General features: G+C 48.4%; 1 protein-coding gene and 1 long non-coding RNA gene across 3 annotated transcripts in view; one reads left to right on the plus strand and one right to left on the minus strand.

Annotated features, from left to right (window-relative positions):
- LOC135911807 (PE-PGRS family protein PE_PGRS18-like) lies at positions 1-17,554 on the plus strand. Its single transcript, XM_065444148.1, has 2 exons — positions 1-440; positions 15,782-17,554. Exons 1-2 carry the CDS (start codon positions 378-380, stop codon positions 16,232-16,234), a joined length of 516 nt encoding a protein of 171 aa, XP_065300220.1. The 5' UTR covers positions 1-377; the 3' UTR covers positions 16,235-17,554.
- Positions 1,331-25,667, minus strand: part of LOC135911808 (uncharacterized) — a 27,825-nt gene continuing 3,488 nt past the window's right edge. Inside the window, exons 2-3 of one of the 2 annotated variants that reach the window (XR_010567459.1) lie at positions 9,908-10,063; positions 1,331-2,071 (exon numbers count right to left, since the gene is read on the minus strand). This is a non-coding gene — a long non-coding RNA (uncharacterized lncRNA). The remainder of the gene's footprint in view (positions 2,072-9,907; positions 10,064-25,667) is intronic. The other variant, XR_010567458.1, reaches the window with a different exon arrangement.

Genomic DNA, 25,667 nt, shown 5'->3' on the forward strand with positions numbered 1-25,667 from the left:
GATTTCGAGATTTCCAGCTATATATAAGTGCGTTCGCATCGCGCCGACGCGATGCCTATCTCCGCAGATGTACGGCCACTCGTCGCCGCCGACGTGACATTGAAGGGTATCTGTGAGCTGCACGTCGCCCGATCTCTGGGTGGCCATCCGCGACACGGATTCGTACCGGCGTCGACTATAACTCGGGGGCTGTATGTACACTGCCGGCGGTCGTGCCCGACTTCCGCGAGCGGAACGATAAAGCCACCGGGAAAAAGACGGGTCGCATGGACCTTGGCAAAGTGGCGTTCGAACTTTCCCCGAGCGCCCCTGTGCGCGTGCCACCGGCTTCAGGGGTCAGCGCCACAGTGGCCGCCCACCGCACAGGCACACTATAAATGCCAAGTGCGCTCCAAGGAACCTCCACTCGACGCTTCCTTCAGAACACTATGAGGAACACTGTGAGTACGCTACCGCCGAGGCGGCCCTGTGTGTTTTCTTCGTGCTCCCTGAGTGTTCTTCGTGCTCCCTGTGTGTCTTCCTCGTGCTCGCTCGCGCCGCTCTCGGAGGTGACCGTCTTTGAGGACCGCGCATTCTGGCTCGTTGGGCCTTGTCGTGCGCCTTCGGGATACCGCGTACTGCAACCGGTCGCTGAAGTGCTCTAGAGCGAAGTGGTTACGGTTGGACACCATTACTTCTTGCCGGAAGAAAAGAGCGTTACTGGTACATTTCTTCCGGTACACAGGTACGTGGTTCCAAAATTTATAGCACGCCAAGCGCCGATTCGCCAAAGCGCGTCAACGACAATGGCAGCAATTAAACCTTCGGAAGTAAAAGCACCTGAAGAAAGCACAAGAAGTGCACTCGGACTGCTTTAATTCCGAACGTAGCGTCATGTGTATGCGCCAGACAAGAATTCGAGGCAAGATGCCAGCTACATTAGTCCTGGGCATCCGACAGTATGTGGCCGACTGTAAGTCACGGGCGTTTAGAGCAGGTGCTCTCCCGAATTTGTTATCGCGACCTCCATGGACTAACAGCAGCAGGACCATGCACGGTGCTCAGCCGAGGTGTACTGACGGCGTTGTTCTCTTGCGTAGTCTTGCATAAAATTAGAATGAAGCGTTCGTTCTGAATTAGATGGCTCCCGCTATCAATACTAAAAAATATAATCTGCCACCTGCGAAGGTTTCAGACGGTTGAGTTCGTACATTTCCTTATTATTCCTAGTCCCTTATATAATTTTCCGTGCCACGAAGCAGGATTCGATCCTATCGTATGTGACCCGCCCGAGAATAAATAAGTAAAAGCCAAATAGGCAAACATTTAGGCAAGACAAATAAGCAAGACAAATAGGCAAACATTTTAATGTATTCCGCTTCACAGAGCACCCCATTAGCTACCCACAGCGCCGGTCGCTCTATAGTCCACGCTGATCGGAGAACGCATTCCAGAAGAAACGTGCAGATCAGCCTTGATGCGTGCCATGCGCGCGCTCTGGGGTCGAGCCGCCCGCCTTCCACTTTGCAAACGTGCAGAACGCCAATCTGGCCGCCGGGACACACCTTGAAGTGAAATTTTGGACCACGTTCAAGAGTGGCAGTTCGGTCCAGTCTTGTAACCGACGGCGGTAGACGCGCGCAGTCTCTGCCTATAGTACTCGATAAGGAACGGTCAGTGCTGACCGTTCTTGCTCAGGAAATTGCTCGGTAAAGGTTGCCTTATCCTTATGAGAACAGGCTGCGTACTTGCGAGGGTGGCAGGAATGTTGTCGCATATCAGATGCCGTCTTCGTTTGAGCGCTTGTATTGATAAATGCGTGCGTGTGTTGTATTGAAATGAGCGTCGCTCCATCCACCATGTATACGTTGTATTTTTTCTGCGGACTGGCTCACGCGACTCGTGAACTTTTCTCGTTGATGTTGGGAGAGATCCGCCGAGGTCGTTCGGTTGGGGGGTAGGCGCGAAAAGACCAGCCAGCCACAGCAATATTATACTGCAAGGACAGATGGGGCGGCGGATAAAGGTGAGCTGACACTCGCACACGCAGCCTACGCAAGCCTCTAGAGCACATTGGGAACCTCTCGGCGGCCTGAAATGACAAAAAGCAATCATACAGATCGAGCGCAAGAGAAGGAGAGATGTCATATACCAGCAGACAAAAACAAACCCACTCGGAAGGACCCTGAGCTAAATTACGGGTCTCCCACGTAGGAGGCGGGATAATTGACGCGCTAATTTTCAACCACGTATGTAAATAGGCTATTTGATCTACAAGAACTTCAAGCAGGCATGCCTACCAGCGCGGTATGCGCACGCTACCTCTCTCGGACGTTTATCCATGCGCACGCACGCACTAAACACGCTTACATGCTACATAAAAAAAGAAAAGAAATAAAAGAAATGAAACAAAAGAGATGTGCAGAGGTAGTCAACTTAGACAGTTTGTCTCTCGACGGCCCCTTAGCCATTGTGCAGTGGCAGTACTTCGAGCTATAGACAAGAAAATGCAGCGTTTTGATTTTGAAGAATGAATGCATTATCATAATGATGGCGAGGCACACCCGCATAGCGACGGTCTCGTTTGAGGACTGAATATGAACTGCACCTTTGTACGTGAGTTGAGTTGAGTTGAGTTGTTGTAGGCTACTGGTGGGATTAGCCTTGCAGTTGCTGCCGGCAATTGCTCCACCGTAGCGACACTTAAAATAATTAAATCACGTAATCCGACACAGACCTCCCAATTACAAATGTGCACTCCTCAGTTCACCATGTGGAAGCCAAATCCGTGTCCTGTAGGTAATTTAACAGAAGGCGAGAGACCTCCTTCCTACACAACCGGTTCCCGCGCGGGAAAACTATGTCCTGAAGCGAACTGTGAGGAAGTCCTGTGTTCTTGAGGGACCCGAATAACACCCTCCTTTCCGCGTTATACACTGTACAGCACATTAGGTAATGTTCTATGTCACCACACACACCACACGTTGAACATAATGGTGATAACGCCAGGCCAGTCTTAAACATCCACGCAGGGGTATGAGCAGAGCCTGTGCGAATGCGGAGCAGTAAGGTTGCTTGGTTTCTTTGGAGACCCTTGATCACACATGGCTTGTGAGGTGAGCTCCACAAAGAACTGAAGTGGCACGACACCGCTTCTCTGAAGAGTCTCCCGTCTTCTTGAGGCACTTTTCTTGAAGGATTCCCAGACAGCGCTCTATGGGCGAGGCTGTCCGCCATCTCGTTGCCTATGATACCTATGTGTGATGGCACCCATTGGAATCGTATGGAGAAGCCTTTGACACTGAGATTTTGCACCGAACGTAGGGAGCTTAGAGATAAGGCATCAGTAGGGAATCCGTGCTCTAACCTTTGAAGGGCGGATTTCGAATCTGTAAGAATGACCACAGGTTGAGGCGTACAAAACCGTAGCTTTTTGAGAGCTGCCTCAATGGCAACGCTTTCGGCCGTTGTGGAGGACACGACTGCAGTGAAGCGAACGGACCAATCAAAGTTCAAAGAGGGAATGTGAAAAGCAGCTGCACTAGATCCTCTGACCTTGTCCACAGAGCCATCAGTAAAAATTTGAAGATGACGTGCATATTCCGTTTCAAGATGTTCCAGTACGAGCGAACGCGTTGCTGCCAAAGGAGAATTCCGCTTAGCACGAACGTGAGGAACTGCCAACGAACTATCGAGGCTCGCGAAAGACCAAGGTGGTTTCGACCTCTTAGTTCGACCTCTAGCGTCAAGACCCAGGTAACCAAGAGTATTAAGGGCCAAGTACGCTCGGGACTCGGATCTCTTTCGAAGGCGCTGTAGAAGGGCTCGGCCGGCTGCCGTCTGTTTGAGGCGGCCAAGTTGCATCAATAACCTTTGTGAAGCGACTAAGCTAAGAGGTCTCGATAGAGATTCATAAAGTATTGCATTGTTAGGAGCAGTCTGCGGAACGCCAAGAGCCCTTCTTAGGCCCTTTCTGTGCAGAACCTCAAGTCGTTCCAGCTGTGATATCGATGGGGAAATTAAAGGGAGCTGATACATTATTCGACTCGTCACTAGTGCATCGTGCAACCTGATCATTGAAGAAGGGTGATTTCCCCATTGCTCACTTGCAACTCTACGGATTACATTGAGACGCGAAGATATCGATGTCACAACCGAGTCCACAGCTCGTCGCCACTGTAGGCGGTAGTCGATAATGACGCCCAAAAAGCGCTTGTGTTTAAATTGTCGAAGACAAGATTGATTAAGGTCTATCTTCAGCCGCGCATACCTTCTTCCTCTACCTGGAAACATTATGAAGCCAGATTTTTCCACCGAGAGAGTCAACCCCACACCTTGAAGGTAATTTTGAACTGAAAGTAATGCCTGTCGAGCTATCAGAGCTAAACGCTTGTGTTGATATCCGGTTAACCAAAGACAGATGTCGTCCGCGTATATCGACATATGGACATGCCTGCAATGTTTTTGCACTTCAGCGGGAAGACCAGCCATTGCAACGTTAAAGAGCGTTGGGGAAAGAACACTTCCTTGAGGTACACCTCGCGATACCACCCTTTCGGTGCTTGTGGCACTTCCTAACCGCACTTGAATTTTCCGATCACTGATAAATGAGTGAATGAAGCGCAGAAGATAGCCCTGTACGCCCATGGCCTGCAAACTGTTTAGTATTGAGCTCTGAAGGATGGTATCATAAGCCTTTGATACGTCTAGGAAAATAACTAGTGTTGAAAGGCCGAAAGCTCTATGATGTTCAATATGGCTTATCAAGTCCAAGACGCTGTCTTGCGCGCTTAAACCTGTTCGGAATCCAGTCATGCATGTTGGCAGAGCCCTTCTATCTTCGAGCCACCAAGATAAACGCTTACTTGCCAGCTTCTCCATAAGCTTAGCCACGCACGACGTCAGTGATACAGGACGATACGAGGCCAAGTCTGTCATTTCTTTGCCGGGCTTCAGCACTGGGACAACGCGAGCCACTTTCCATGAAGGAGGAACGTCGCCAGTCTCCCACACTCGATTGAGATAGCTTAGAAGCATCTTTCGGTGTTCCAGAGGTAGGTTCTGCATCATCTGGTTGGTGATGCCGTCAGGACCTGGTGCACATCGACGCCGCAGGCCGCTGAGTGCTGTCTGTAGCTCTCGAAGTGTAAACGGGGCGTCCATCACAGACGTAGATGTTGCAGGTGGAGTGCAGGGAGGAATTCCTGAACTTGCACTGACAAATGCATCTGCAAATTCCTCTGCCAAGCACATGAGAGGTTTCTGCTTGCGCAGTGCAAGCGCTTCAAAAGGTTTACTAGGACGAGAATCACCAGCAAGACTGCCAATGACTCGCCAAATCCTCGTCATCGGTGAGAAAACCGTCAAGCTAGCGCAGAAGGACGCCCACTGCGACCTACAGAGCTTGTTCGTATGGCGTCGAATGGCAGAGTTAAGCCTATTGAAGGTCGTCTTCAAGGATCTGTCGTCCTTCTTCCGCATCAGTTGTCGCTCCGCCCTTCTGCGCGCTGCGCAAAGGTTCCTGAGTTTTAAATCCGGAGTCGGAAAATGAGTAGGCAACTTGACCGCTGTGGTAGCAGCCATCTTACCAGAAATCATTTTGTCAATCACATCACCAGAAACACATGCAAGTTGCTCCCTGTATTTGTCCCAATTAACAAGATGGCTAATTTTAGAGCCGCGCAAATGGAAGTCGGCAGTAAACACAAAAATTGGATAGTGATCACTTCCCATGCGGTCAGGTGCAGTTGACCACTTCACGCGGACGTCAGATGAATGCAAGGTTAGGTCTATTGATGTGGCTGAGGCTGGAGGCCGGAAGAAAGTGGGACTTCCATCATTGGCCACGCACAAGTCCAAACTATCGATAACTTCTACAAGTTTGCGTCCGCGGGAATCTGTGTTCCTGTCACCCCAGAGAGAGTGGTGGGCGTTGAAGTCCCCGCAGATAATTCGGGGCGCCGGGCAACGGTCACAAAGCTGCTGCAGAAACAAGTCCATTGCTACCTTCTTCCGCGGAGACACGTATACGGATGCAATAGAAAGAGTTCGGAAGCCAAGACGTATCCTCACAGCCGCTACCTCAATACTGTCGGTGCAAAGATCGGTGACGTTCAAAGCCACATGAGGAATCTCTCTTCGTATGTAAAGGGCAGCGCTTCCCGCGGGAAATGATTTTATGCTGCAATTCTTATGGGCGACATATCCAGTTAAAGATCTCCCGCTTGGTAGGCCAGCCTCCGAGAGGGCTAATACTGGAACACACGTATCTTTCAGAAATAATTTAAGTTCTGCTAATCGACTTATAATTCCAGCGCAGTTCCATTGCATAATAAACGGCACTTTTCGGTGATTTTTTGTTGCACGAGGTTGAAGAAGACTAGCCATATTATAAGGTGAAGGTCGCTGCGAAGGTGGTAATCATGGGCTCAAAGGAAAGAACGAGCTGTAGAAAGTTCTTCAGGGTGCCAGTCTGCATCACTTGAACATATGAACGCAGGACTTCAAACAAAACTCGCAGAAGGTCGGACAGTTCCTGATTTTTGAGCTCCTTATTTTGCTGTACGCACTGCCTCACAACGTCAACAAAGGTTGCGGACTTGGACCCAGTCTTGGCCACTTCAGCTGGTGTCTTCATCTCTTTTGAGGCGAGGGAATGTCCTCCATGTTGTCGAGTCTGGCTGTGCAACTTGTCCGGCTGTCTGGCTGTCGAGTCTGGTCGCTGAGAAACTTGGACACTTTTTGCTGCAGCAGATCGAACAACCGACTCACCCACAGAGGACTTTGCCGTCTTGCTAGGCTCAGGTCGCTCTCTGACGTTGCTGGTTACCACGCTACGAACGTCCAACTCTAACGCAGGGAACTCAACCTCCGAATCTAACGCCGGGAACTCGTCACTTCCAGGTATCCGCTTCTCAGTAGGTTGTGGTTTGGGAGCACTAATGAAGGACACTCGGCGGTGTAAGGCGCTTACACGGAAGGGGCAGCCACCAAAACTCGCTGGATGGTCACCACCACAATTAGCGCAAGCAAAATCTGCCTTGCAGGCTTTGTAATCGTGGGCGCCACCGCATCGTTTGCAACGTTGATCTTTGATGCAAACTTTAGCTACATGCCCAAAGCGTTGGCACCTAAAGCATCGGGGAGGAGGTTCAACGAATTCTTTGACTGCATGCTTGGTAAAACCGAGGTCAATTTTTTCGGAGCGCTCGGTGTTAGGAGCAAACGTTATCACAACAGAGTTAGTAGGTTTCGCTGCCCATTCTTTTTCTTGAGTCTCCACCCGGCGCATGAGACGTTTCACGTGCAGAACCCCTTGCGGTTTCAAGTAGTCAAGAAGGTCGCTTTCCGAATACCACACTGGTACTCCTCTAATGACACATGTGTTAGTCATGTAGGAGTGGGGCAGCCGGGCATTAACTCTTATGTCCCCAATCTGAGAGCACCGGAGCAGAATGTCAACTTGCTCTTCCGTTGCGACATCTAAATAAAGCGCGCCTTGCGATGTGAAGCGGCTGCGAATCGGGGCAGATCCCAGCAGTTCCTTAATGGCTTCAAAGAGCCTGATAGGGTTCCGCTCTCTCAAATCAACACCTTTCTCTGTTGGCAAAACTACCACTGGGATTCCGACCGTTCTTTGCTTCCGATGACTCACCACCTTGAAGCCGTCGCTGTCCACTTCCGCCATATCAGCCACTTCCTCGTCAGGGTCGACGATAGTTGTGTCGTCCCCACTGACCGATGATGACGCACTGGACTGCTTATCGTCCCTGATGTCTGGCAGCTCCACACCTTGCGAGGCCATGGCCGCCTCCGCCCCGCCGGCTTCCTTCGGATGGCGATGTCCCTTTAAAGATGCCGGCGCCGGAGCAGCCGTACCCTTCCCATAGGGACAGTACCTCCTTAAAGATGCGGCCGTCTTCCAAGGATATAAATAACTCACTTAATGAATAGCAAAACCTATGCAAAAATTACAGAGCTGAGGTGACAACAGAGCGAACAGCGTCGTCTTCCTCTTCCCTTTGTACGTGAAGCCGGCGACACTTGTCGATACTGCAAAGAGTACGAGTTGGTCAAGGCCAGCTCTGTAGGAGAACGTGGCCTATCTGCAATGAATGGGGTGTTTGCCAACACAGTGCACAGTCTGAATGGTGGCGTCGCGCTGCTAAGCTCTAGGGCGCGGGATCAAATACCGGCTACAACGGCCGCATTTGGGTGGGGGCGAAATGTAAAAACGTCCGTCTACTATGCAGTAGATGCACGCTAAAGAACGCCAGATGATGAAAATAATCAGGAGACCCTCTCTACGGCATGACTTCACTTTTCGTAACATGCTCGCTGAAGAAGGCGTTCCTGCACAGCCATTTCCTGCACAGGAAATGGCTGTGCAGAAATGGCTGTGGCTGTGGCAGAAATGGCTGTGGAAATGGCTGTGCAAAAATAAGGCGTTCCTGCACAGCCATTTCCTGCACAGGAAATGGCTGTGCAGAAATGGCTGTGGCTGTGGCAGAAATGGCTGTGGAAATGGCTGTGCAAAAATAAGGCGTTCCTGCACAGCCAGTAGCCTTACAGTCGCTACTGGCCTCACACATTCGCGGGATGGTGTACCCTTGCCAAGCGCGACCGCGAATCCGGTCTTGACCCGACTTCGGAGGTCGGACGAGAACCGGCGTATTCATCATGGCCTATGGCAAAAAAAAAGGAGTCTGGCGGTACCATGCCACCAACTTCCTAATAGGCGGTTGTCCTTCCAAGCTTTTGGAACTGCCGTAGTTGCCGAGCGCCAGGCCAGAAACGCGCCTGTGGTATGTACCTGGCGGCTGCACTCGCCTGCCTAAAGCTGTGGTGGCGACAACGGGTGCCCAGAGACCCTGGCTATAGGGCCCCCTTTCGAGGTCAGAACCCATTAAACAACCGAGCGCCAGGTCCCAGTACATGTATACCCATTAGAAAAAAAAACTGTCGGTTTCCGGTGGCACCGGGATTGGAACCTAGTACTTCCCGCATACGAGGTGGATGGTCTACCATTTCACATTGCATCCTTTTAAGTACAGAGTTGGTGAAAACATATGGTCCCAGGCGTACTGCTCTGGCGCAAAGGGATCCACCGCGTTGGCTGAGCACATTCGGCGCTCTGCTGCTGAGTTCGAGAGCTCGAAATGCGGCCACGGTGGCCGCATTTGGTGGAAGCGTAAAGCATTTGGTGAAAGCACTTGGTGGAAGCGTGTGGTGGAAGCGTCCGCGTAGTTAGATTCAGGTGCACATTAAGAATTTCCAAGTAGGCCACTGAATTCGGAGCTCTCTAACTGGAAGTGTGCGTACGCCCAGGTTAACTTCCTGCGCTCTGCCATTCTTGTAAATTTTGTTATATCTAGTAAAATACAAAGGTGAGCTCGGTGGCAAGGGGTCATTGTTAAAAAAGACCGCGCGACAAACTGGAAAGGAAAGACACGAACGCAGCGCTCATTATTTATGTTTATTATCTCCTCTTCTCTTACGCAGCAGGGCGATCAACGAAGCTCAGTCCTGGTCAGGCCGTGCAGCTTTTATAGGGACAGATATTGCACGGACGCCTGAGACGCTAAAATGCCGTCGGCGCCGCCGTTTTCATGTTGTCCCGCTCGATAGCGCATGGGCAGCTCGCACGCCGAGGTTTAGGGTCTTCAAAAATACGGAATGCGGTTTGCTGGAAGAAAGAGAAGTCGACGCACCGCCAACGCTATACGCTGAATCGCCTCGGTGGCGGAGCCAGTGTAGCGTTAATTCTGCCTTCCGCTGGGGCCGACTGATTCGCATCGTGCGCATGCCACTATAAACAGGCTATATATATAGCTTTCCTACTGAGCTGCTGTGCATGTACTGCTCTGAGCGAAACGGGCAGTAAACGTTAAGCTAACATTACCGAATATTTCACTGGGCGCTGACTCACACTGACGGTTTCCGGTTGTTCTCATCTCGTGCACCTAGAAGATCGACGTCTGCAACGCCACTGGCGACGCTCCTCGTCACGCCAGCGTTCTGAGACGCCTGGTAGCTGCCAGAGCACTGTTCCTTTTACCCAGCATGAGTTGTCTCGCGTCCTGCGCTGTGCCAGAGAGAGAGAGAATGAAGAGGAAAGGCAGGGAGGTTAACCAGATATGAGTCTCCGGTTTGCTACCCTACACTGGGGATGGGGGATAGGGGTTAGAAAGATGACAGAGAGGGAAACGCAAAAAAAAAAAAACGAACGCGCACACATGGAGACACACACACAAAAGGCGTTCCAGTTAGAGTCGTTCACACAGGCCGGTAGATCGCAAGAAGCGCAAAAGCGCTTGCACGGCCTTCTTCTGTGACGGTAGGTCCTTTCGATGTTGCAGAATTCTTTTTTCGGATAGCGGTTGGTCGTCCAGTTGGTCTAGTTCCTGGCTGAGGCATGCCCTCTGTGGACTGTACTGCGGGCAGGTGCACAAAATATGGCCAATTGATTCTTCATGGCCGCAGTGGTCACAGGTTGGGGTGTCGGTCATCCCTATGCGGAAGGCATAGGCTTTAGTAAAGGCAACGCCCAACCAAAGTCGATATAAAAGCGTGGCGTCTCTACGGCGAAGCTGTGATGGCGTTCGAAGACTTAATGTTGGATCAAGTGAGTGCAGTCGCGGATTTATTAAATGTGGCTCATTCCATTGCGACGCGGTGCACTGCCGAGCAAGTAGGCGGAGCTTCCGTGCAGCGTCAGTTCTAGAAAGAGGAATGGGGACGTGGCGCTCCTCAGTATGGGCTGAGCGGGCAGCGTGATCCGCCCGTTCATTGCCGACAATCCCGCAGTGACTTGGAAGCCACTGAAAGGTTATGTCGTGGCCTGCATCACTTATATGGTGTAATGTCTCTGTAATATGGAATATTAGTTGTTCGTGCGGTCCGCGTCGTAAAGGTGACAGTAGAGACTGCAGTGCCGCCTTCGAGTCACAGAATATTGTCCATTTGTGTGGCGGTTCATCACCAATGTGATGAAGAGCAGTAAAGAGCGCTGCGAGCTCTGCTGCTGTCGATGTTGTCGCGTGGGTCGTCTTAAATTTGATTGTTGTGGCTTTCGCTGGTATGACGATTGCCGCCGCGGAGCTGCTTGGAAGGACAGATCCATCAGTGTAAATATGCGTAGAGTCACGGTAGTTCTCGTACAAATATAGTAGCGTGAGCTGTCTAAGGGCTGGTGATGACAGATCAGCTTTTTTCGAGATACCAGGTATTGCGAGGTTGATTTTCGGCTGAGCGAGGCACCATGGAGGGATCGAAGGTCTCGCAGCCGGAGTGAAACAAGCTGGCAATGATTCATCATATGCAGTTATCGTTTGGCTGAAAGATGTGTGTGGCCTGTCCGCTGGTAGAGAGGCTAAATGGTGACGAGGAGTCCTGACTAGATGCCTTATATGGGTCCTGAGTACTTCAATTTCAATGTGGGTCTTGACAAGGTGGTCTCTAGCGATTGCTATCGTAGCCACTGTTGAAGCACTCTGAGGCAGGCCTAGACAGATCCGGAGCACTTGACCCTGAAGACTTTGTATAGTGCGTAGATTCGTTTTGCCTGTGTTGTTTATTGCTGGCAAGCTGTATCGCAGAAATCCCAGAAAAAGCACCCTGTACAGTTGTAACATGGCACTAGGCGACATTCCCCAGGTCTTGCCAGCGAAAAATTTGAACAGGTGGCATATGCCTGTCAACCGTTTTTTCACGTAAGATATGTGTGGACTCCATGACAAGTCCCTGTCGATTATGACACCTAGAAACTTGTACGATCGGACCCGTCGTATTACTTGGCCATTTATCGTTACACTGTAGTTTGCCATGGGTTTGCGCGTAAATGGCACTAGTGCGCATTTCTCGGAGGAAATTTCGAGGCCTCGATTACGGAGGTAGACAGCAGTTTGTGTCGCGGCTTTCTGAATTCTCGCTCGCAGCTGTAGGCGTGTTACTGCAGATGTCCATATGCAGATGTCATCCGCGTACATTGATAGCCTGACTGTGGTTGGCACGTGCTCAAGGAGAGCAATTAGTGTTAGATTAAATAACACGGGGCTAAGTACACCGCCCTGGGGGACGCCGCGGTAGCTATAATGTAGAGAAGTATGGTCTTCCTCGGTGCTTACAAAGAAGGATCGCATGGATAGATAGCTCCGTATCCATTGAAACATACGACCACCCACTCCTACCTCTGCGAGAGCAGAGAGGATGGCTTCATGCGTAACGTTGTCATACGCCCCTTTAACGTCGAGGAATAAGGATGCGCAGAGACGCTTGCGGCGTTTCTCATGTTGAATGTAGGTGACCAGGTCGACGACGTTATCAATCGATGATCGACCGCGTCGGAAGCCCGCCATGGCATCTGGGTAGGTGTTGTGGTACTCCAAGTACCACTCCAGGCGTCCTAGGATCATCCTCTCCATTACTTTGCCCACACAGCTCGCCAAAGCGATCGGGCGATATGAGGAGAGCTCCAACGGCGACTTGCCAGGCTTCAGCAGTGGAACAAGGCGACTTGTCTTCCAGGTTGTTGGTAGCGTGCCATTTCTCCAAGATTCATTGTACACCTCAAGAAGAACCCCTCTCGCTCGCTCCCCCAGGTGACACAAAGCTCGGTAGGAAATTCCGTCAGGTCCTGGCGCTGATGTGCGGCTACACAAAGCTAATGCTGCCTTAAGTTCGTGGATCGAGAATGGTAGATCCAACCGGTGATCACGTGGTGGCGGACAGCTGCTCGAAGGCGATGGAATGTTGGTAGCTGTGAGTTGGCCGGATAATCTGGCGCAGAAATCCTCTGCCACGTCAATCTCCGATCTCTTTTGAGAGAGGGCAAGTGCCTTGAATGGGAATCGCTGTACGGGAAGTGTCCGCAGTCCGCGCACCGTTCTCCATAGTTGCGATAAAGGCTTGCGTGGATCTAGCGACTCACAGAAGGCAGCCCAACGTTGCGATTCGAGCTTGTCTAACCGGCGCTGTATCTTCTTTTGCGTGCGCCTGGCGGTCCGTAGATCGTCCATTGTTTTAGTACGTCGGTACCTTCGTTCAGCACGTCGTCGGATTGCTCGAAGTCGTTCTAGTTCCACATCATAATCATTAAGTTTCGAGGAGCATGTTAGAGTACGCATAGTGTCCTGCACCACGCTCTTGATTGCCTCTTCCAAGTCGAAACATGGATTGGCGTCGCAGTGTTCTTCCATAATAGACTGAAATTTAGGCCAGTCCACTCTTTGGATCGTATCCCGTATTTTGGAAGCGGTCAATCCTCTGATCTTGATGTACGTGGGGATATGGTCGCTTCCGTGCGTCTCTATGTCCGCAAACCACCCTGCATGTCTGACTAGGCTTCGTGAGACGAAAGCCAAGTCAAGACAGCTGCTGTACGTGGAGCCACGTAAGAACGTAGGACTTCCATCATTCAGCAGCCAAAGTTCATTACTGGAGGCGAAAGATACCAGAGCTCTGCCTCTTGCGTTGATGATCGGACTTCCCCAGAGTGTATGATGGGCGTTGAAATCTCCAGTGATTACCCAGGGATTGGAAGTTGAGGAAAGGATGTCTCGTAGTCTTTTGTAATCAAATCGACTTGACGGAGATAGGTAGGCGCCTACAAAAGTGAAGGCCAGATTCTTTTTCCTTACGTTTAGGCATATATATTGATTACTGTCATTAGGTGGTACAGGCTGATGAGTGTAGGTGAGGTAACGGCGAATGAACACCAAAACCTTACTGTTTTCATAAACAGCTGACGACATAAATGATTCATATCCAGAAAGCCTGATTTTGTTCAATAAGTTCGGCTCGCAAATGACGATAATGGGAAACATATTGGCGAACACGAAGCGACGGAAATCCGAAAGGCGCGCTCTGAGTCCTCGGGCATTCCACTGAAATATAGCTGCTTGTCGGACCTCTTCCCTAAAAGACCGTGGCTGTGGAGCCATGATCTACTCAAGGGTTGCAAGCACCGGACTCAGAGCGTCCAGTACTTGAAGCGCACTTCTGGCAGACGGTGTGTGCATGTTGCTTAGCAGCACGCGAATGGCATTCATTAAAGGCCTAATAAGTGCTATCACTTGCTCATCTGTTTTCCGCGACTCCTCGGATACAGCACCTTGCTGTACTGGGGGCGGCTTCTTCTGCGGCACTTCTGGCGGTCGTGTACGCGGAAGTAGCGGCCATTCCTTTGTGGAGAGAGATCTGGCAGTTTGCTCCCTTCCAACATTGGTGATCGGAGTGCTGGAAACGTCTGCTGATGATGATGCTTGACGAGGGGACTTTTCCTGAAAGCTTGATGTTTTCCGCCGTGAAGACCGTTGGCGGTGACGTCGTCTTCGCCGTACTTTCACAGCGGCCTCTTTGTGGGTAGAGTTGTCTCTCACCATTTGCTTAAGAATGGTGAACTCTTTCTTGATCTGGGGACAGTCTTTGGAAGAGGCGCAGTGATCACCTTGACAGTTAGGACAGCATGCCCAATCCGCGTATTCGGGTGACCATATTTAAGTTTTCCGGAATTTCTGAAAATCGTCTGTTGCAGATAACTTAATTCTAGTCCTTGAGCTGCATTAGTCAGAGAGGCGGACATTACTTAATTGCTCGAGAAATCGAAAAGCATATTCAACTGATCAACGAAAATTCACTACTTAACCTCTTAGTCAATTACTCTGCGGCACACATTGCAATTTACGAATTATATCCAGTGAGATTGCAACGAGTAACCACTTGGGATGAATTTGCAGAAAGACACCAGTTTGTAGATTTGGGCCATCAAAATTGGCGTAAAAATGCACTGTTGTTCCACTTACCTTTCTACAAAACGCTGTTTTATGCGTTGAAGCACAAAAGTAATTGGAACGCCCATGTATATTCTCGCACACTTTGCGAAATAACATCTAGAAACTGGTATCATCCTGGAGATTCAAGTGGATACGTCTTGCAAACGCACTGACTACAATCAGTAAATTGCAACATGTGCCGTAACATAATTAATGAGGAAGTTAATTAGTCAATTTGTTTTAATTACTTGAATGTGTGTTTCGATTTGCGTGCTAGTAATTCCAGCCTCTTCGAATAATCCAGCTCAAAGACAAGAATAATGTCATCTGCCACAGGCAAATTTTAAAAATTAGCAGAAAGTTTTAAAATGATCGCCCTATATTTAGAACAGCATTCGAGAAGTCGAAGTGCATCAATAAGCTTTGCTATCATTGTGAATTATTCGCCCTTCGGGCGACACTGCCACATCTATTGTCATTGAACTTTCAATATCTTAACGCTACAAAGCCCAAATACCATTCCGCACCACAGAAGACTATAAAAACAACTTTACCTTTTTATTTCCGGCCATAGAGAGTACAGCCGTACAAAGAAAGAAAGAAAGAAAGAAAGAAAGAAAGAAAGAAAGAAAGAAAGAAAGAAAGGAAAAGAAAGAAAGAAAGAAAGAAAGAAAGAAAGAAAGAAAGAAAGAAAGGAAAAGAAAGAAAGAAAGAAAGAAAGAAAGAAAGAAAGAAAGAAAGAAAGAAAGAAAGAAAGAAAGGAAGAAAGAAAGAAAGAACACGAAATATTTTAGTGATAAATTAACCAGTAATCCAAGTATTTGGTCTACTTAGCTATCCACAATTGATATTTCACTTCAGGGTGCCAGAAATGCTGCTCTCTGTTTCGTAGTAAGTTTACCGCGCCTAAATCACCATTTTAAGTACCAAAGTCAGCGCATTGAATATTCTTTTGGCGTTAATTTTGTGCGGTTAAATGATTTCAATATCGAGAAAACGCTGACGCCTCTATTCCGTCGTTGGCCTCACAGCTCGGCGTGTTGTGCGTCACCGTACTGTGCTTCGCGGTCAAACTGGGCTGCTGCGGAGACGATGGCCCAGGCGGCCTGGGCCCCGGGGACTTGGGAGGACTAGGCGGCTTCGGCGGCCTCGGCGGAGCGGGTGGACCGGGCCTAGGCGGTGGCTTCGGCGGTGGCTTCGGCGACGGCTTCGGCGCGGGTCCCCTGGGTCTGGGTGCGCCGGGAGCCGCGCTCGCTGTGCCTCTGGCCACTACGGTGACCTTCGTGCGGCAGCCGTTCATCCGTGTAGGCTACGTGACCCGGCCCGTGGTCACTTACGTCCACCAGCCGGTGGCAACCGTCAGCCACACCATCAGGCCTGTCGTCAATCTGCGAGAGGCGCTGATCGGCTCCAACGTGCCCTTAGCCGGAGTGGGACCCGGGCCTGGAGGCCTTAAAGGAGCGCACTACGGTTGGAAGAAGTGAATGGCCCACACTTTGACGTTGATTTTTCGTGCAGGATCCCTCATGTGACCGCTGGGCTGTCTCACCAACTAACTTTCATGGTATGACGAAACTCTCACTAAACTAAAAAAGCGCCGGCCTTGTTCGCCAGGGAACGCAACCTCACGGATCGCGACCGTTATGTAAGCACCACATGTTTTCGCTTAGCTCTACGAATACTGGTGGTGCAAGCTACGAGAAGTAATCCACTCATTTCTTAAGATATCATTCTTCGCCTGCTCGCGGGTATGCCTTTGAAGAGTTCAGAAACTTGTGGAATCATTTGCACTTTGGTCCATTGGTTTATGTTACGTAACCAAAAATGCGAGAGAAAAAAAAAAAACATCCGCTCACTCAAGCTACCTCGGTTTTGCGATAGTGTGGTTTTAATGAGTGCGCTTTTCGGGCTCTGTCTCTGAAGCTAGGGTGAATGCAAGCGAATCTAAATGCTTTTGTTGTCAGTGAGATTTTTGTTTTGTCGCCTTATAGCTAGGAGATAATGTGAGAGAAAGAATGAAGGAAAAAAATAAGGGATGCTACCACTGGAGGCGACAGCCACAGCCTCGGTGTAAGTGGCACGCTCAAGTGCAAAAGGAAGGAGCTCCCACCATTCGTACTAGGCTCAATTTTCGCCACACGGAAAGAAAAACAGGACTGCTGTTTTATTTCTAGGATCGTTTTTACAAACTGCATTACATCATGAGCGACAAAGGTCAACAATAGCCCTTGTAGATGACGCAATAGTCATAGTACAAGAAATAGAGGCGGAGAAGGGGCCAAGGTGTGTCTTGTCGGGAAGGAAAAATGGGAGCGGGTATCTCTTTTGCATCACAGACGAAAATATGATGCTCCCTTGAGAATCGTGGCGGATAGCCGTTCTATTAATCAATGTTCACGGATATGAAAAACACAGACTTGAATGTTTAGGTCCTTGGGTAGATGACGTAAGGTAGCCATGCTATTCGTGCCCCTTTCATTTTTATCAGGGCATGTGAAATATTATTCAGATGACTTCATAGCGTTACCTCCCACTTTTCGGAAAGATCTTTGCGGTCTTACAAAGCCTGTATGGCTAATAAGAATGTACTTACCCCTAAGAGCGAATGTGCGAGAAGTGAAGGTACATGTCACTCTTTTCTAGTCGTGTTCAGACCACAAGAATATGCTCCAACGTTATTAGCTGTCCTTCCTGTCCCCGAACGAAAGTGTTGTCAATTATTTTATCGCTGCATATGTGACTAGTACAGAAGTAATGCTACGTCTACTAAACATATATTATATATACAGCCACCATTGTAAATACTCAGGCTAGGAAAATAAAAAGCAATCTACACATTGCCCGCAAATTTTTGCGGGCGTTTGTATTTTTGATATTCAGAATAAAAAAAAATATGTTCACAGCAAATTACGTCCCTCTTTATGTGTGTTTTCTTCGTTGAGTACCTGTAACAAACCTACCACCGCGCTTATATTAGGTTGCCACTATATGAAGGGCGCCGAGCAGCTTTTCTTGCTTTTCGAACAGCAGACCTGTTCATCCGCAGACCGGGGTCGTCATCGGATTCAATTCACGACACTTAAACATACCATACATTGAACTGCGTTGCAGAAAATGTGTAATGTTGACAGGCAACATGTGGACAACGTTAGTTTTGGTTGATTTTTGGTTGAACACGCAGTTGGTGTCCTGTTACACTGTGGGTATGGAAGAAGCCAAGGCAGAGGCCGATTTTTTTTCTTAATTTTTTTAATTGTTTTCCTTTTTTCTGAGCGTGGGGTCAGCATGCCGGGAATCACAGTTGTGACAAGATACCCATTTTAAGCGGCACTCTCTCTCTCTTTTTCCTCTTTACGAACGACGGCTCCCGTTTACAAAAAACACGTCGTTACGACATGCTTAGATTGGTCTTGGATGAGGAGGAGGGGGTCGCTTAGCGGTATATGAAGCATGGTGACCTACACGTTTTATGTTGAGTGACGAGTAAAGAGAATGACAACCGCCCTTGACTTCCGCCTACACTAAGGGAGAGAAATGCAGTCAGGAGGGTATCATAAGGACTGGTAGGAGTTGTTATTGCATGTCAAGGACCCCCTGCCACGGCGCAGTGGCGTTTGCATTCTGCTGCATTGGGACGTTAAATTCCATAACTTGACTTGATTTTGACTGCAGGACAGGATTTATCTGAGAGCTATGGGTCACCGTTTTAAATGACAATGGACTTTTTAAGCTGGTGACGACAATGTATTGGCTGTAATGTCGAGAAAATGCTGGAGCTGCAAAATTATCGAGCGTGGTGACGTCACGCCAACGATTCGCGCTACCACCATACGCTTCAACGCAATAATATACCGTTTTAGATTTTAGTTTAGCGCCGGCAGCTGCTGCGTGAGCTGCTGCCCTGAGTACGCAAAAAGAATTTTCGTCTGACTAAATTTCAGCAGGTTTTAGTTGCGCGTTCCCTGTGCGTCGCGATAGGGACAACGTCAAAAAAAAATTTTTTTTGTCACTTGATTCAGCGTGTTCCTCAACGCCATCTCCAGCAGCGTTATAGAAATTCCGCAAAATACGAAGTCCTTTCAGCTCAGGTCAAGTTGTAGCTTTTTCGTCTGCCGCGTTTCGCCCTGTACTTGTTTGTTTATGTTTCTATTTAGCTTTATGTATACCCTGTAAATGTGTTTATGTTTACCGTGTTTTGTTTGCACTGGTGCGCAGATTGTGTTCTGAATGTGTGGGTACGTTCGCACCAACGGGAACCTTTTTTTTCGTTTTTTTTTTGTTTTTGCGAAGAACCGTTCACGGTGAAATGTTGTCGGTGCTATCCTGAAACGAGATCAATGACCTGTTAAAAGCAGTGAAAAAACTGTATAGTTCAATTCCCGCGCTAAACCAAGCACTTCTTGTAGCAGGTGACCCTGCTGTTTGTAATCTTGTTCAATTTTGATCTGGCGGAGGAATTGCACACGCCGATCCCACGAAGACCGAATCAGAGTCAATGTTTCTGCCAGTGTCGCCTCGCTACGCGTCGATGCCAACACAACTCCAGCGCCGTGATTCTGTGCGGTCCCCAGCGTTTCGGCTTTCCTGGCTGTCTCAGCTTCGGCGCCAAGTGACAACAACAGGCGACACCCGCACAATACGCTGAGTCTTGGCCATTTTTAACATAGCGTATGGGCACACTGCGAGACATACGAATTCAAAGTAAATGAAAGTTCATTTCTGAGGCTGTCGCGGCCATCCGAAGAAACATCCGACGCATGCGAAGCAACAAGTCGCAGCGCTTGCCCGCTGCCCGGGCTGTCATCCCCCATCTCAAGTTGACGGCAATGTGATGTCACTGCGAGCAATTTCGGAACATATTTGCAGCCAGAACAACGTGGAGCAGAGCTACCACTTATTTTATGGGTTCCTCAATGAAGCAGCGCTACTCAAAAATGCATGCGCACACAGCAACCGCTAGCATCGCTGATCTTCACGCCCGCCATTGTCTAAAACATCTGGCGTTTTCACCAACAACGGAACCTCGCAAGAGATCACCACAAGAGCCCGCAAAGCCCGCATGCAAGCAAGAGATGCGTGCGTATACACACGCAAGGCCAAACGTTGAGGTTACGTTATACGCTTGCGCACTTTTGAGACGCAACGGCCTTGCGAATTACGTACGTACATACGTTAAACTAAAACTGCGTAATGTTACTTTTTTTCTTGAGGGTCGTAAAATAACACGTTAGCTAATACCACTAGAAAATTCCCACACTACGTGATAAATGCGGTGGCAGTCAAAAACATTGAACGTAGTTTCAGTTTAGTCAATTTCTTGGGCCCCGTCAGTTGGCTTATATTGTAGCTGCTCTCTCCGGGGTCAGTTCGGCATAAAGTTCGCCGCTTTGCCGTGGAGGTGTACGATGTGATCAGCACATACCAACTGAACGAAGGGCTGAAGAGACCCAGGCGCTGTACAGCGCGGAGGGTTCCTTTTCATCACAAGATGGAATTTACGAGAAATATTTTTCACAAATAAAAAGCAGCATTTTCCACTCACCGAATAAGGAGCACTCAAAGTACTTTTTTTTTTTAAAGCGCAGCTTTCTTTGACGAACCTCCCGGGTTTGGCGTGGCTGCTGGGATGGTTCGTACTCGGGGAATATATTTCTGGTTATAGCGGTGTGTCTTGCACAATTGTTCAGTACCGGGCATAGTGCAACCGGAACTGGATTTAATGCTAACTGAGGCGGCCCGGGGTGGCAAGTGATGTACGTAAGCGTGGACTTGAAGTCAAACATAAACACACCGTTATCGTCAGGTCGCCGTTGTCATTAAGTCGTCGCAATTTCATCGCCTTCATTCCTTCGCTGTGATGCCTTCCTGTTCGTCCAGACAGCTTCGTTCTCCCGCCGTCCCTGCGTTGTCATTTCGAAATCATCACACCGCCGTCGTCAACACCGTCATCGTCATTCCATCGTCACCATACCGTCGTCATCAGGTCACCGTAATCCCGCTGTCGTCATTCCATCGTGATAATGCCACCATTGTCCTACCGTCTTTGTGATGTGGTCGTCGTCAAACAGTCATCGCCATGCATTCATGGTCTTACCATCGTCGCGATGCCATTGGGGTCATTCCATTGTCATTCCAGCGTTGTCAGGCCATCATCGTCACGTCATCGTCATCCTACAGTCGTCATTGTCGTCATTGCGTCGTCGTCATACAGTCATTGTCATGCTGCCATGGTCGTCCAATTGTCGTCATTCTGCTGCCGTAGTCATTGCAATGTCATCATGCCATCATCGTTATTAATTGCGCCATCATCTAACAGTCGTCGTCGCGCATCCGTGGTCACATCGTCGTCGTGATGTCGCTGCCTTCATTCCAACATCGTCATTCCAGCTTCGTCATCCGAGTCTCATCATGCCTTTATAGTCAAGCCATCATCGTTATACAGTCGTCGCCTTCCCATTGTCGTCATGTCGTTTTCGTCACGCCGTCATACCATCGTCATCATTCAAGAAATGTAGTCGTCGTCATACCGTCCTCATCGTTCCATCGACGACATTCCAACGTCGTCAATGCGTCGCTTTCATGCCGTCATGGCCGCTCAATCTTCGTCCTTCTATCGTTTGCACTCCGGCGTGGTCATGCCATATTCCTCCCGCTATCGTCGTCATGCCGTTGTTGTCGTTCCATCGTCGCCATTCCAGTGTGGTCACTCCACTTTTGTAAACCCATTGCCTTCGTGCCGGCGTCGTCATATCAACGTCGCCATTTCAATGTCATCACTATTTCGTCGTCATGCGCGCGATCCACAAGTCCGAGTGCCACAAGCTAGGCATTTTCGATGCGATGAAAATGTGTGTCAAACCTGGTCGTGTGCTCTACACTGGCATATATGGTCGTTAAACAAAAACAGCGCTCTTTGTAAACACCAACAAAAGCTTCGTTTAAGCCAGGTCCCACAGCGCGTGGAATCTGCAATATTTTTTTAAGCATATTGCAAGCAGCATTAAAAACGGGACAAGAAAAACTGACCGTCTTTTGTCTTCATTTTATTGTCAGGTTTTCAGTGTTGTTTCTTCCTAAACATGCATTTTTTGAACATCACCTCTTTCTCTCCATTACCAGTTAGCATGCCTTGCAAATATTCTGAACACAAGGTATACGTTTTGTTCTCGTGTTTCTGTCTTTTGCAACAGTTTGAAAATTAATAGATATTACGCTTATTTATTCCTGGTGAGATACGCTTTTTTGGTGCACACGATGGTAACCGCCGGGGGATACCGCAAGTAATTGAACACTGGAGCCACTAGGAAAAACAGTTGAGGTGAAAGATGAAAAATTACATTGAAGTGAGAAGAGCACGTGAATTTTATGTCATGGTTTGTTTGTTGAATGGATGGCTGGTCGGTCGGTTGGTCTGATGATCGTTTCGATATGGACTTATTGTTTTATTATATCAATGATTTAAGCGCAAAAAAAACGATGACACCTGAAGGTACATTGGGCACACAAAGCGCTGCCTTCAACGACAGTCTTTAATGTCATCGGCAAGCCCCAAACTAAAGTACCTTTCCGCAACCTAGACACAGACCAAGTGCACCATCCGACTCAACAGCAACAGAAATAAAACAATAAAAAGTGCCAGAACAGCCAGACATAATATGAAACATCTTCGATGTAACAAAAATGCTACTGAAGGTTCGCTTATGTGCGCTTCACAGAAAGTTGCGATATGCTCGGCCTCTATGGCCTAGCGGGTGACCTCAGTCACAGCTCTGCTGAATATAGTAGTGCTATCAAAGAGGGGACGACAACATACCTATAGCAATGTAGAGTGATAAACAAGTCACGTGGCGTTTTCTTTGCCATTTTCTTTTCGTTAGCTTTGGCACGCAGTCACAGAATACATCGATCGGTCTATCCTATATAATTATAAATGATACACAGTTAAATAAATGGTTAAGAAAATGCAGTGCAAACACTAGGGACAAATAAGGAAATGCACTTCATGAGCGTGACCATGAATTCAACATTCAAACTAGCAAAATTAGCAGTTTTGATTCAATTAAATGCAGTTTTTGACAGGTGATCGTATAATTTTGATAAGAGACTGGGTGCTAAAACACACACACATACACACACACACACACACACGCACACACGCACACACACACACACACGCACACACACACACGCACACACACACACGCACACACACACACGCACACACACACACATTTGTTACAGTCCTCTTATCTAACCTTAAATGGCCAGAGCTAAGCAAGAGAAGTGGCTTATTAGGCCACTGATGTAACACCAGCACGTATAAAGTAATCGGTACTCAATCATTTCACATCCAGCAATTTAATGATTCCATCTACTAGATTCTCAATTGTCCCTTCAAGTGCACAAAAGCAATCATGTAAGATAGCGACAACGTCAGCGCCTTCTTTTTGGAAGCATTAAAATGTGCAGTAAATAAACGCCATAAAATCTTACTTATATATTAAAAAAATTAAATAAATTTCATTTGTCGAGATTCAGTGAATACTCTTAGTTTAGCAGGGCAAGATACAAATCAAAACCAATACCAAGCAGAAAATTATACAGTAACCATACCATTTATATTACAAAACTTTAAAAAAATGTTTCATTGCTCAAACGTCGGGGACAAGTAAGAACTATGCAGTTCTAAAAAAATATGCTACAAAGACATTTATTTCATAATTAGTTTGAAAGCGCGGATCTCTTCTATACTATGTACAACACATCTTAACAAGTCATCGTCTGGCAGGGTACAGGTCTTTCACGCACACCGAAGAAGAAAAAAAGCCTTCAACCGCTCGTTACCATGAGCATTCAAAAAATGTACTTATTAACATCACAAAATTACAAAGCTTCGAGCTATTGTCGGGTGGATGACAAGTTTTCGCTCTCAAAAATCTAAAACATTAGAGATTATCTAGAAACAGATCTCGGATTTCAAGAATGTTCAGCTTGTCTCGCAAATATAATGCGGCCTGCAAATGCCTATTTCAGGAATAGTCAACATAGTACTTCATACTTGTGCGTCTTAGCGCAAAAATGCATCTGAACCAACTTTAGTTTTTCTTAATGCTTTGCTGAAGCATATCAAGTCCCATGTTTTTTGCACAACTCTATTGCTTTTTCACAATTTCTTGCAGGATTGCACGGAAAAGGAGAGGGTTACACTCGACATCAATGACGTCGTACGAACCCAGAGGGCAACACTGTTCTTTTATCCCTCCGATGTTTGTCCTCTTTGTTGCCCTACGCATACATTTGTATGGATTCCGCATGCGTGACACATGTTCCTTATGTTTTCCCCGGCGTATATAATCACAGATCTACGTAGATGAAAATTCTTGTCTGCTGTAAAACCATCGCCTCTTCAAGTCAATTCGGAAGATACCATGAAACCAATAAAAAACGCGAAACTGGAAGGTTTTGTTGTTGTATCTTTGCCGGTTATTTGGAAGAATATTTATTTGGAGGAGTACCCTCAGTGCAGCGAAACCAAACAAGACCATGCTTCACACGAAACATAAGTGTGCTTCAAATATACGCTTATGACAGAACCCATATCATACTCCGAATAGTCATGGGTTCGAACGAGCATGGAAAGAACCAAGCGATATAGATTTCATAATAAGTTACGGCCACTTGGCACGATCACGTGACATGTTGCCTCAGAGTATTTATTTATTATTTATTTCCAATACTGTTAGCCCTCGCGGGCTGTTGCAGGGGTGGGGAGAAATAATTTTCAACAACCACGCAACGCCGGTTCCGCCATAAACAAACAATGCATTCAGCAAACACATAATGACAGTTTACGCTCAAGTCATTCAATTGTGTGCCTTTCAATTAGTACATCTGCGTCAAGGCTGTTCGAATCGACTATAGTTTTCACAAGAAAGGAAAATTTGAAGGCATCCACGCATCCCGTAGCACATAATTAAAATTAAATTATGGGGTTTTACGTGCCAAAAACCACTTTCTGATTATGAGGCACGTCGTAGTGGAGGACACCGGAAATTTCGACCACCTGGGGGTTCTTTAACGTGCACCTAAATCTAAGTACACGGGTGTTTTCGCATTTCGCCCCCATCGAATTGCGGCCGCCGTGGCCGGGATTCGATCCCGCGACCTCGTGCTCAGCAGCCCAACACCATAGCCACTGAGCAACCACGGCGGGTCCGTAACACATAGGGCATTACAGCATGAGGGTGACCTATACGTGGGAACACTCGTCCAGGGGGACGCAAGTATAGCCTGGAGTCGAAATTGAACTTATTGTTATACAGTTGGTACAAGAATTTCAACCTGGCTATATTTGTGCGCGTTGCGAGTTCAGGCAAACCGGCACGACCTAATGGACGGTTTTAGTACTGCGCTATGACAATACGTACAGTGTCGATCACACTTGTCTAGAGTGGCCCGAAGGCTGCTCCGCACTGCGCATGCTACGCCTAGCGACAAGCACCGGGTTCGAGATGTGTTGGCCGATAGCGCCAGGCGCGTGGACGCTGCGGCACTCGCGGGCGGCCAAGATACAGGCCTGCGTGATTTGCGGGTCGCGAGCACCGGCTTTTTATCACTGGACGAGCACTGCCAGCTGAGCTGCGAGCGTGACACAGCTAGAATGCTGCGGCCTGTATCTTGGCTGCCAGCGAATGCCGCAGCGTCCACGCGCGTGGCGCTATCGGCCAACACATCTCGAACCCGGTGCTTGTCGCTAGGCGTCGCAGGCGCAGTGCGGAGCAGCCTTCGGGCCACTCTATAGACAAGTGTGATCGACACTGTACGCAACACGCAAGTGCTTTGCGGAACGTAGGAGCGCGTGTCGCGTTTGGGCTTTTTAGTACTGTAAAATGCCTGCGAGACGCCGGCAAGAGTACT

Source organism: Dermacentor albipictus, chromosome 1, assembly GCF_038994185.2.
Source record: "Dermacentor albipictus isolate Rhodes 1998 colony chromosome 1, USDA_Dalb.pri_finalv2, whole genome shotgun sequence".
Classification (NCBI taxonomy): Eukaryota; Metazoa; Arthropoda; class Arachnida; order Ixodida; family Ixodidae; genus Dermacentor; species Dermacentor albipictus.

Coding starts and splice junctions, on each gene's coding strand:
- LOC135911807 (XM_065444148.1), top strand. CDS start 378: ATGCCAAGTGCGCTCCAAGGAACCTCCACTCGACGCTTCCTTCAGAAC. Junction 441..15,781: donor AGAACACTATGAGGAACACT/GTGAGTACGCTA, acceptor TTGGCCTCACAG/CTCGGCGTGTTGTGCGTCAC.